This window comes from Pongo abelii, chromosome 10 (assembly GCF_028885655.2).
Source record: "Pongo abelii isolate AG06213 chromosome 10, NHGRI_mPonAbe1-v2.0_pri, whole genome shotgun sequence".
NCBI classification, from domain to species: Eukaryota; Metazoa; Chordata; class Mammalia; order Primates; family Hominidae; genus Pongo; species Pongo abelii.
Window position 1 is genome coordinate 76,170,715 of NC_071995.2, and position 13,493 is coordinate 76,184,207.

General features: G+C 34.6%; 1 protein-coding gene across 11 annotated transcripts in view; it reads left to right on the forward strand.

The window, feature by feature from the left end:
- NAV3 (neuron navigator 3) overlaps window positions 1-13,493 on the forward strand; it is a 924,032-nt gene that overhangs the window by 691,484 nt on the left and 219,055 nt on the right. For 6 of the 11 annotated variants that reach the window (XM_024256848.3, XM_024256849.3, XM_063712199.1 and 3 more), the window contains exons 7-8: window positions 6,826-6,894; window positions 10,356-10,495. In XM_024256848.3, the coding sequence (XP_024112616.2) occupies window positions 6,826-6,894; window positions 10,356-10,495 (209 nt within the window). The remainder of the gene's footprint in view (window positions 1-6,825; window positions 6,895-10,355; window positions 10,496-13,493) is intronic. The other 5 variants (XM_063712200.1, XM_063712201.1, XM_063712202.1 and 2 more) reach the window with 1 other exon arrangement.

The window sequence follows — 13,493 nt, forward strand, 5'->3', positions numbered from 1 at the left end:
AGTAGGTAAGAAGGAGGCTGCTGACATCTAGAGAAGAGGCATGGCTTGAGATTTTGGAATATGCTGTTTGACTTTAGAAACTGTGAGTATTCTCCTTCCAAGGAGACATCTGTGGATATTCTGTAGCACACAGTATCTCCAATGTTATTATGCATAGGAATCACCTGCGGATTCTGTTTAAATGAAGATTCAAATTCAGTAAGTCTGAGATGGGATCTGAGGTTCTATATTTCTAACAAGCCCCAGGTGATGTCAGTGTTGTTGGTCTACAGACCACATTTTGAGTAGTGAGGCTCTAGTGATTAGTAAAAATGGGTAACCACAGATTCGGCTCTGTTTACCTTAAAAAGCTTTCTTTCCTTATAGTAAATGGATTTTATATTTCCATATGAGGATTTACACTGAAGCTGAAATAGGAAGCTCTGGCAGTTTGGATCCTGCTGTGTTTTGATCACCAGATGAATTTCATACTTTAAAAATAGTTGAATGTGAATAGTTTTCTTCCCTTCCATGTTAGAGAAAAATAAAAAGCAGCCCCTTGATATTCCAGTTTACTAGAAAGATGATCACATACTTCTTTTAGTAGGATCCAGAATGAGCCTCAAAATGTTTACTTCTTTTGTGCTTCTGTTTCTGACATCTTTTGCCCACCCATAAACAGTAGGAGTCTGATCATACAGGATTTCAGAAAAATATGCACTCTTCAAATCAGACATCTAAAAATCCTTATTTTACTGCTTTTCTGACTCAGTTTATTTTCCCCCATTGCCTGAGAGCTGTGTCTACACGTCACCTGTGTCTGTTTTACTAGGACTCGGCAAGTTGGCTGTGCTTACTCACCTGGTTTGTTACTAATATGTTATAAACTTGAAACCTGGGAAATGGTATTACAAGCACTGTGGAGGATAAAATGCTTTTCTGTTGTCCAGGGAGGCATAGGCAATAATGTTAAGAAAAATAAAGGAGCTATTGAGAAAGATTTTGAGTTAGATCAGACAAGTAATGAGAGAAATGGGGAGAGATTATGTGAAAATTTGAAAGAAAAATGAGAGAAAAGTAGAGGCATATTGAAACAGATATGATATTTCTGTCCTCCCTAGATTACCAGTGATTTTTAAGGTTACAGCAATAGCTTATTTTTTAGATAACATTGCAAACGTTCAACTAAGCCCTGCTTGCTGTCTTTTAGACTTCTTTTCAGGTGAAAAGACAGAAACAAGGAGAGGCAACAGACATTTAAGTGTAGTTACTACAGACATAAAAACAGGATGGCAGTAATACTATAATTAGAACCAGCAATTAATGTCTCACTAACTTACACATACATACATGTGCATACAGTGACTTTACCTTTACACGATATTTCATAAACATTAGGCGTTAGGCCAAACCAAACACTTTGCCCATTGGGCTACCTATGGAAGCTAAAGAGCTAGCTAAAACCAACCAACCAACCAACCAAACAAACAAAAATAAATTGTTCTTCCAAGGAGTCCAAGGAGTCCATGCTTCTTGATCTATAAACATCTGAGAGTGGTAGACGCTTATGTAGCAACAGGCCAGTAACTTTTGACTAGGTGCCTCTTAGAAATGCAGCTGGTACAAGGTAGTCTGTTAGTAGCTGAGATCATGAAAAATGAAGGACAAAAATCATGAAATTGATAAGACTATTGGGTTAATTGGTGAAATAATATTTACTCTCTATACTGGAAAATAGATCCATGGAATGGTGAAGTTGCCTTATAAATAAATCAAACATAAGGTATATTCTTTTTGATAAACTAAGCACTTGTGGCAGTTATACTTGGCAGATAAATTACTTTCTAGAGGATAATAATAATAAATAAGAATAGTTCTTATTCTGCTTTTTTAAAACATACTAAATCCCATCTAAATTTCTCATGGACCAATCAATCTGATTTAACCATTATCACCTCACAATTTACCTTTTTTAAAATTCATATCCAACCATTCCAAGCTCCTAATTCCACTATTGACTATTTCAAATCAGCTATTCACTCATTTTATTAAAAAAATTAAATATATATCTGTGAAAGATAGAGTTTATTTTTAATATACTTACAATGTTATTCAAACACCAGAGGTTTAGTCTAGGTCCTGCTCTCTGTTGCACAGAAAGCCAATCACTAAAATAACAAGAATTGCCCAGGGAGAAGGCTTTACTCAGTCATTGCAGCTGACAAGAATGGGAGATCAGTCTCAAATTCACCTCCCCAAGTGGTGAAGGAATGTGGCTACACACAGAAAAGCAGGAATTAGGGAAAGGTAAGGAAGAAAAATCGGTCAACAGGAAATAGGTCATCTGTTAGGAAAACAGGAATTAGCAATGCGTAAGAAAGTAATCATGGCAAATGAGGGGCCTGGCATCTAATTGTCTAGATGTGGTGATATGGTAAGTTTCAGTTCCTTGATACTATCTAAGAGGCCTGATGGTCAGTTTCCTGAGAAAAGGAACTCAGATAAAACAAATGTAAGTTTCTCAAATTTTAAAACTGTGAGGATCAATTTCTATGTTTATTCAAAAGAAACTATAACATCAGTTTTATGGGACATGTAGGCCAGTTTCAACAATTCAAAATAATTATCACACTTAAAAAATTAATATTAATTACTTAGTTTCATTTAACATCCTAGTGTTAAAATTTTCTCAATTTTCTCATAAAGTTTAACAGTTGTTTGAGTCCAAATCCAAATAAGCTTCTGTACATTACAATTGGTTTTAAGTTCTTATAAGACTCTATTCATAATTTTTCTTGCAATTTATGTGTTAAAGAAATTGGGTCATTTGTCCTATTGAGTGCTCCACTGTCTGTGTTTTTATTATTGTATTTCTGTAATATAGATCTTTGAAAAATTGTCTCTATTAATTGTGTTAATAATATACTTCCTGTTACAACACTTATGGTGCTTGTTTGGTGACATATGATATATTATGTTTTCAAAATGTATTAGTTGTATTATTTATTTATTTATTTATTTATTTATTTGTTTATTTATTTATTTAACTTTTTATTTTTTTCGAGACAGAGTCTCACTCTGTCACCCAGGCTGGAGTGCAATGGTGCTATCTTGGCTCACTGCAACCTCCGCCTCCTGGGTTCAAGCAATTCTCCTGCCTCAGCCTCCAAAGTAGCTGGGATTACAGGCACACACCACCAGGCCCAGCTAATTTTTGTATTTTTAGTAGAGATGGGGTTTCACCATGTTGGCCAGGCTGGTCTCACACTGCTGACCTCGTGATCCACCTGCCTCGGACTCCCAAAGTGCTGGGATCACCAATGTGAGCCACTGCGCCCAACCTAGTTGTTTTTTTTTTTTAAGAGACAAGAGTAGGCAGATTTCCAATATCTATGATAGTATTGGTACATTTGATGAAGAGATTGCCTTGGAGAAATCTCATTATGTTTATAAATTTAAATAACTAAAGTTAAATTAATTTTTTTCATTTCATAAAAGGGTGCAAAGCATAGTTATGAAAGCTTAGAGATTTAATATGTGTCTAGAAGGTGATAAAATGTTGCATAGACTTGGTGTAATTTAAGGTGATACTTGAAAAATGGTTAGAATTTGGTATAATAGACACAGGTAGGGTGTATTCCCATAGGAGTTATAGCATGAGTAAAGGCATAGAAAAATAGAAAAGTACAAGTGAGATAAAAACCTCTCTTGTCTTTTATCCTGTGACAAAGATAGTAGAACATAAACATAGAAACATAAGAATATTTTATAAGCTAGGCGCAGTGTCTCACACTTTTAATCACAGCACTTTGGGAGGCCGAGGCGAGCAGATCAAGAGGTCAGGAGTTTGAGACCATCTTGGCCAACATGGCGAAACATTGCCTCTACTAAAAATATAAAAAGTAGCCAGGTGTGGTGATGGGTGCCTGTAATCCCAGCTACTTGGGAGGCTGAGGCAGGAGAATTGCTTGAACCCAGGAGATGGAGGTTGCAGTGAGCCGAGATTATGCCACTGCACTCCGGCCTGGGTGACAGCAAGACTCTGTCTCAAAAAAAGAAATGAATATTTTATAGAGGATCTTGAATATCAAAATTTACTTTGAATCTTCACTAATTAGCTACATTTTTTAGAAAATTTATTGTATGTCTTTGACCTTTGCTTCCTTCACCTATAATTTCACTTCTCTATTTGAGAAAAACAATGATACCAAGACACAAGCCTAGATACATTCATTTCAATTTGAATATTCAATTCTGAAGTATGAATTAGATAAGCAATATAACATTTGAATTTTTCTAGGTCAGAGGTATTGTGGGAAGTATTCAAGGCTTGAGTTAGAGTGATAAACGTCGGAATTGATGGAAAACAGGTACAGATGGAATTGCAGATATTGAATTATTATGACTAGGTATTGATTTCTCCTCTGTAATAATTGAAAGGGAAATGGAGTCAACTGTTGAGATTTTCAGCCTACATTATTAAGAAAATTGTGGTCCTGTGAATAGAAATAAAGAGATTTAAGGAAGGAGTTTATTGAAAGCTGGAGAATAAGAGAAGGAGAATGGAGAGTTTGATGTGGTGAGTTTGAAGCTCACGTAAATGGATAAGTCTTTCATTCAGTTGGTACCGATGGATGGGAATATGAACAGAGCTTAATTTTAGGAGTAGAATTTTAGTTTAAATCTTAGTAGAAAGTCTAAGTAAACAATGCATAAAATATTTGAGGAAAGAGGACATACTCTTGAGGGAAAAATATCATGCCTTTAAGAGATGGGGAAACAAGGACCCCAAAAAGGAAAGAGAAAATGGGACAAAAATGGTGGTGAACTAATTGGGTCAGCTTACTGGAATGCCGTAATGCCTAGTCTATGAATAGGAGAGGCTCAAAAAGAGGCAGGGACCAACATGGTCAAATACAAAGACTTTAGAACACAGTGAGCATTGAAGAAAACGCTGTGTCCTTCAAGATAACAGCTTCACCAGTGCAAGAAAGCAGAACAGAAGCTACCTTTCAAGGGATTACAGTGAGAGGGTTTGGTGTAAGAATGCAGGTTCAAAGTAGAGTATTCTTATGTAATAAATCGGAAAACACATATGGACCATAAAATGAAATTGATTTTGGCCAAATCATGCAAACTTTATGGACTTTGTTGTTGTTTTTCCAGTTCTATGCTAAGAATTATATTATGACACTTCTTTAAAATAATGAGGTGGGGGACCAATAAGGTGGCTTCAACTCACTAAAAGAAAATATATTGTTTCATTGTCATCTATTTTGCTAATATTTGTGTTCAATTTAGAGAAAGTGGGGTAGACATAGTGGTATACAGATAGTTCTCTTACTCTTGAATTGACAAGTAGACTGAGAAGTTCACAAAAGGTTTTTCCTCACTTTGCATGTTTTTATTCTTTAATTTTCAAAATGCTATTTCACTGAATTGAGACAGTTTGGTTTTTATTTCTGAATTACTTTCTGATATTATTATTACTGAGGTAGTTTAGCCAGTTGTGGCCAGTTGTTTTGGTGCTCAGTGTAGTTAGAATACAGATTGTGTTATACACAAATAACAATTTATCACATGCCAAATGTGCTCTGTGAATCTGAAAAGCTCCCTCTATATGAGGATATATTTCCCTCAAGCCAGGCAATTTTGAGGACCTGCAAGCTCCCTCCACAGACTAGCTCAGTGTAGTAAAGTTTAACTTAGTAAATACATCATCATCCTAAGTAATCCTTTCCTTGACTAAAATACCCTCTGCTTGGCAGAGAAGCAATTGGATCAAATGCAGCAGGGCTCCAAGTGATCCCACCCTGATTCCAACACCCCCACGTTGTTCTTGTTTCCTTGGAGGCCTTGAAAACTGTGCATGTACAGCAACTGGGTTCACGTCGAGCCATTCCAATTCATCTGAGAAGTGATTCTCCACTTAGGCATCAACCCATGACCATCACAGGGTGTGTGAACATGTCCTGGGTTTATCAGGTCTAACTATATCTTTCAGAACACTGATTCCAGAACTCTTAGGTAACGCAGAGATCAGCTGAACTTAATGTATAAATGTGCATTTTATGTATAAAGTATTGCTCTTCAAAATTTGGCTTAAATCATGCTTTCATGTGTGCCTTAGAACAAAGATTTTGATTTAAAAAATCATTGAGAAATGTAATTCAAGAATGCCCAGAAGTTGTCATTAGTATTTGTTAAGTTTGTTTATGAAGAACTTAAGCCCACTTTAATTTCTGTTTTTATATTGATCTTCCCCAAGACAAAACATCTTTTATTGTTTACTTCCTTGAAAACAATTTAGTACTAGAAGTCAGCTATAACTTATTAGACAGAAACCAGATTATTTAATCACTTGGCTTTCAAAATAATATTTAGATTGAAAAATGCAAATTAGGAGAGTTTACTAAAGGAAGTAATGACTGTCATCTCATACTCTTCTTTTTCATTTTAAACTTTTTAAGAAAGTGATCTTTCATTATGTCAGTGAAACTTTAGTTTCCCTGAAGTTTCACAGTCATTTACAAGGTTGAATTTTTTTATATGATGAAATAATAGTATTTTTAAAATATTAATAATATTACACGGCCATAATTGTAAAGTCAGTGATAACACATTTTATGACAAGGTGTGCACTGCATTATTTCATAGTACATTCATAATCAAAGGTCATGTTGGACATACAACATTACCATAATTTTCTAATTAATTTGTTCTTTACACATGTTTATACGTGTTCCAATTGCATTTCATTAATTCATAGTTTTCTTGTAAGTTTGTGCTTTCCTTCCATGTTCAAAGAATCTCTTTAATTCAATTTCTCTGTTTCTCCTCATACAGTCTGGCAGCCAGATATGCAACTCAGTCTAATCACAGTGGAATTGCAACCAGTCAAAAAAAGCCTACTAGGTCAGTTAATATTCTCTAATTTATTGCTTATTAGTGATATGCAAGTAAATACCCAGTGATATTTTGTCCTATCTTTTTTCTTTTTAATGATGCACTTCTGAATGAGAAGTTTAGAGCACTAAATTTTTTCAGGAAGATTTTCACACATAGCCTCAGGGATGAGCATGTTTGTATTAGATAATTAAATGGGTTTTGGCATCTTTTTTAGTTTTGTTATATGTAGTGCTATAACTGGGCTTGAGTCTAGGTTCTAGGCTTAGACTCAATCAAGAAAACCATTACTTTGAATGCCCAATTCCTTCCAAGTCACATAATCTGGAAGTTATACAACAAAATTGTAATTGCTTTTTGAGATGGGCATGCATTAATTATTGCACATTTTAATGGAGATTTGAAAAACATTGGCAGATTTTAGTGGGGAAGTTAGCACCAGGTCAGTCTGGACTGTTCTTCTATCTATAATAGTTTAATTTTTTTGCTTCTTTATGACACAGGTATAATAAAGACAGCCTGTTATAATAAATGATAGTGCGTTTTACACTGTTTGGAAAATAATGACCTATAAAAATGTTTTGAAAGAGTTTGATTTTTTAAAAGTGTTAAGTTGCTGAAGGCATGATGGTAGCATGGAACAGCTGAATAAAACCACAGCAAAAGAGTTTTATACCTCTGATTAGTATGTGATCCTTTGTGTCATCTCACTCACTGGGGAAGTAACTAGCAGTGGTTTATTCATTACTGTTCCATTGATGAATCATATTATGCAGTGTTTGACCACAAGGAATGCGTCTGATGCTTTGACTTAAGGTAGGTGTCTTTCCCCTTGCCTTGGCTTTCTAAGTTATATTCATTTCCAGAGTAGCCAAAATAATTCTGGAAAGACAAATTTTAAAAGGTATTTAATTAAAAACTAGAATAAATGATATAAATTATGATGGGTAAGGAACAGTGACCTGCCATACACAATGAGCATTTTTATTACTCCTTCTAAGACTTAGGCATGTAAAATATGTTTAAGTACTGTATTTTGATAGATCTTTCTCCCTCTCTCTCTCTCTCTTCTCTGCTTCATCTCATTTCCCTTTTTATTACTTTGATGAATAATCTGAAGGCCTGCTCTGGCTGCCTGTCAAATTAGGGTAATGGGAAGAGCAAATGTATTTTTAAATTTGTTTTAATTTGTTCTTCTAAGGACTGAAGATCATTTGACTTCATGGGTTGCAGTAAAGATTAAAATATATTTTAATTATTTTCTGGAAACGGGTCAATTTGCATTACAAGCAGGGCAAGTTTTGTGACAAAATTTGTTTAAATGTGTGAGTTTGGAATGAACTTTCTAAGTCTATGCCTATGTCTACAGAAATAATTCTCAGATTTATTATTTTTAGGAGACTTGGCCAAATTCATTAGTTGGGTTCCTTCAACAGAGTGCAATCACTGGTCCTGTAAATTCCTAGCATCTGCGGTTATTATGCTATACTTACAAACCCTTGTAGATTCTCTTGAGCAAAAGTTAAATGCTGGAATCATTTGGAAAATATTCTAATATTTTGTATGACACAACGTCCAATTAGCAAAATAGCTAAAGGGGCCATTTATCAGCCATATATATTTAAACACTAAAATATAATTCACATTTTGAAGCTATTAACCATTCTAAGAAATCAGCAGTTTTGTTTTTAAGTTAGTATTTGTTTTTTTTTCCTGATAGTCACTCTATTTTATAATGACTGTTACTATTATAAAAGCACTTATATTTCCTGAAGGTGGTTTGATTTTCTAATAGTCCGTGAAAATGATATAGTCAAGTAGTATTATAAAGGTGAGTTAAATGTTGAGCATGTAACAACTGGATTGTGAAATTTTCGTATATCGGATACCAATATGAGAGACATTAATAATCTTTGCTTTAAAATTTTATAAGATGATTATAAAAAATAGTGCAATATTTGTAGATTTTGAATTCTTGTTTTCCTTTCAAATAAAAAATTTCAGAGTAGTACACAGTGACATTCACATGGTGGCAGCAAATACTAAACAAAACTTTCAATATCATATTTTCTAAATAGATCTTAGAATGTCAGTATTAGTTCTTGGCCAGACACAGTGGCTCACGCCTGTAATCCCAACACTTTGGGAGGCTGAGGTGGGATCACTTGAGGTCAGGAGTTCAAGACCAGCCTAGCCAACATGGGGAAACCCCGTCTCTATGAAAATACAAAGATGACCCAGGCGTGGTAGCAAGTGCCTGTAATCCTAGCTACTCAGAGGCTGAGGCAGGAGAATTGCTTGAACCCTGGAGGCAAAAGTTACAGTGGGCTGTGATCATGCCACTGCACTCCAGCCTGGGCGACAGAGTGAGACCCTGTCTCAAAAGAAAAAAAAAAAAAAGTCAATATTAGTTCTTCATTTCTAGTTTTTAATTTATAAATTAAATATGCCTATAGAATATATGTCAGTAGTATAAAATCAAAATCTAGTAATTGCACATTTTAGGCACAATTCATTACATAATCGGTCATTGAAATTTTAAAGTGGAAATTGTTTAAGAGTGAAATGAATGATCCAAACTGATATTTTAGTTCAAATAAAGCAGCAATAAGTTACTACCTCCAGTCAAACCACCTCTAATTATAAGATAGTCTGTTCATATTTCCTCATATCCTATCCTTCATACACAAAGAGTAGCTAAAGCCATTGTCACTACATGTAAGCATATTTTAAATTGTCATCCAGCTAACAGTGATTTTCTTCTGAGATCTGCATCCTTTCTTGTCATGTCTCCTCTGTGATCAGTTGGCCAAACTTGTGAGATAACCAGCTAAGTGTGGATGCTTATTTTTGGCAAGAAAATGAAAAAAGTTTTTTGTGGGGCAGACCAGTGAAATATAATTTAACTCATGACCTGGGTCTTGGTACCATGTTTTCATTAGTGTAGCTAAGTAACTTAGATACTCAGTGAGCATTAGCTATTCCTTCTTGTTCAGTAACTTTCTTGTGATTAATATCCAAGCAAACTTACTATATAACTACCTACAATAAAAACAAATGCCTTATACATTGAAAAGAACAGCTTAATAACTGAAATACCTGCTGAATATGCTGAGAACATAAAGTTAAGTGTTATTGTTTCCTTTACTTTTCACATAATTGTTACAGTACTTCTAAGGCAAAGTTTTATTCATCAGGGATGGGGTGAGTATGACTTTTTTAGTTAAGGTTTATTTTAATTATTCTATATTATTACAATTTTGGAGGGACATGTTCATTGCAAAGTGAAACAAGATTTTTCTGAAGATCTCCAACATTGTGCTTAGCTATTTATTTGTCACATCTATCACCATTTTCTGCTAAATAGATTTTAGAACATCATATGTTATAAATTCTGACTTTCAGCACCTCCTGCTTCTTACCTTTTCATAATGTACAATAATGATGTAATTTTTCTTATACTATTTCAGGCTTCCAGGGCCCTCTAGGGTGCCTGCTGCAGGCAGCAGCAGCAAGGTCCAGGGAGCCTCTAATTTAAATAGGAGAAGTCAGAGCTTTAACAGCATTGACAAAAACAAGCCTCCAAATTATGCAAATGGAAACGAAAAAGGTAAGTGTTTGTTACATCATTATGACACAAGTCTAACATGAGTCTTGTGAATTACATGCTAAATCTAATATTTGAGCAGCGTAACAACTTTGGGCCTAGAGATGTTATCAGTGGAGTTTCTTTATGTTTCCTAAATGTCCCCTCCTGACTGCCAGCTTTCTTATCTGAAGAACATTTTAAACAAATAAACTCATTTATTTTAAAGTAGTTAATTATATATGCAAGTATAAATACTGTTTCTCAAAAACAGGTCCTTACAAATGCATGTAAATCACATTTTCTTATGTCTTTTTATGTTTTTGAAAATGTATCCTGAAATCATAAAGCCATATTGAATTTATCTGAATCCTTAACTTCAGTTAAGGTAAGAGCCATAAGTGTTTTTGGCAGTTAAGGTTGGAGCATCAAAATTTGAAACATAATTACAGTAGGTTTTTATCTTTACAAGCAGCAGATCCCAGAGATATTATGACCTCAGTTTTCCCCAAAAGACAAATTATTCATATTTGTTTTGTTTTCTTGAATTAGTGCATCATATAAATATCAAATCACAAAATCAAGGACATTAAATGAGAGTTTCTGTTAAAGGCATATTATAAATGAATCGTATGCCACACAGTTCTCTGAGATGTACAAAGTGAGCCTTTAAAGAGGTGCTGATTTGATGCTTGTCACTGAGTAGCAGAGAGGACGGGGATGAGTATCTGTAGTTTACACCTCAAGCATGAGGAAATGAAGAACTCGTGCTGTTATAAGTAGTATGGCTGTGTGAGGAACTAGGGTGTTCTGCTGGATTTTGAGGAAGTATTTTCAAATCAATAGAACTTCAAACTTTTCTTCAGAGTGTTGGGCTCTATATGGAAAACACATGAAATTAAAAAGTGGCACAAATATTTAGTTAGTAGAACATCTGGCAAATTGGGATCGAATAATTCAACCATGTGGGAACATTTTTGCTCAAAATAGATAATTGTGAATTGTTTCATATAGGCAAATGATTAGACAACTTCCTCTTACTCAAATGTGAACGGACAGATGTGATCTAGAAGCAAGACACTCTTTTGTGTAAATATTCCCTTCCGCCTAAAGCAAAAGTGGACAGACTTTAAACACCTGAGAGCAGAGCAGTGTGTGTTAAGATTGCAATATCCTAAGCTCTTGAGTTAAATGGAAAATGAAAAACAAAGGTGTATATTTGGAAGTTAGGCATGTTTTCTTTAAAATATAAAATAAAATTTTAGATTTAAGATCACAAGAAATATTACTGAAGACTTATACTCTTCCTGGGGCTAAGGGAGATGACAGTCCCTCATCAGAAAAAAAATGCCATCATTTCCTAATTTTTCTTTTTCTTTTTTTTTTAATTTTTTAATTTAATTTTATTATTATTATACTTTAAGTTTTAGGGTACATGTGCACAATGTGCAGGTTAGTTACATATGTGTACATGTGCCATGCTGGTGTGCTGCCCCCATTAACTCACCATTTAACATTAGGTATATCTCCTAAAGCTATCCCTCCCCCCTCCCCCGACCCCACAACAGTCCCCAGAGTGTGATGTTCCCCTTCCTGTGTCCATGTGTTCTCATTGTTCCGTTCCCACCTATGAGTGAGAATATGCGGTGTTTGGTTTTTTGTTCTTGCGATAGTTTACTGAGAATCATGATTTCCAGTTTCATCCATGTCCCTACAAAGGACATGAACTCATCATTTTTTATGGCTGCATAGTATTCCATGGTGTATATGTGCCACATTTCCTTAATCCAGTCTATCATTGTTGGACATTTGGGTTGGTTCCAAGTCTTTGCTATTGTGAATAGTGCCGCAATGAACATACGTGTGCATGTGTCTTCACAGCAGCATGATTTATAGTCCTTTGGGTATATACCCAGCAATGGGATGGCTGGGTCAAATGGTATTTCTAGTTCTAGATCCCTGAGGAATCGCCACACTGACTTCCACAAGCATTTCCTAACTTTTCTAAAAAATATTATACAAATTCAGGCTAATACTTCTTGTATATGTGGGAAATTCCTAGGGGAAGCTAACAGGCTTAGAAATAAAGATGTGTTAAATAGACTACCAAAGTGTCCAATTAAGCAACACGATACCACCGTTATTAATATTCTAGCAAGAAATTACTAGCAACGTTTGTAAACAGACTTAGAAATGCATTCGATGAATTAACACTTTTATATCTTAATCTATCTGAATTTTTCTGTAATGTGAAAATATTTTATTTAACTTATTTCTGGCATCTAAAAGTAAAATTCCAATGATATGCAAGCATTTTTTTCCATGGCCACTCAATTCATATATTTTTCCATGGGCACTCAATTCATACATTCCTTCCCTACCTATGCTTAGAAGGTAGTGCAAAATTAGTAGCAATATTGATAATAACCACAAGGTGGAGACAGATGTCATGTAATATGTAGTCTGCTCATATAAAGCACTTTTTCTTAGACAAGAGTTTTCATATGATATAATAAAGACATCTGGAATTTGTCTTGTATGCAATATGAAATTTGCTATTAAATGTGGAATTAAAACTTTATGTCAATAGATCCAATAACAATGCTCATAAATTAATCGTTATGTCATGCTATATTTCTAAAATATTATCTTAAATTATAAGAGCAAACGAGATAATAATATATTACACATACAACTTTTTATAAAAATACAAAAAATTAGCTTGGCATGGTGGCGGGCGCCTGTAGTCCCAGCTACTCAGGAGGCTGAGGCAGGAGAATGGCGTGAACCCGGGAGGCAGAGCTTGCAGTGAGCCGAGATCGTGCCACTGCACTCCAGCCTGGGCGACAGAGCGAGACTGGGTCTAAAAAAAAAAAATATTGTAATTTATTCTGTATCCAAATGGTACATTTTTTAATAAAGATGTTTGTTTTAACTTTTTGAATATGAAGATTTCTAGTTCTAGAATAATGTTTATAAAAATATACAAATCCATCTGGTGATGAGTTGACCTCTATCACAA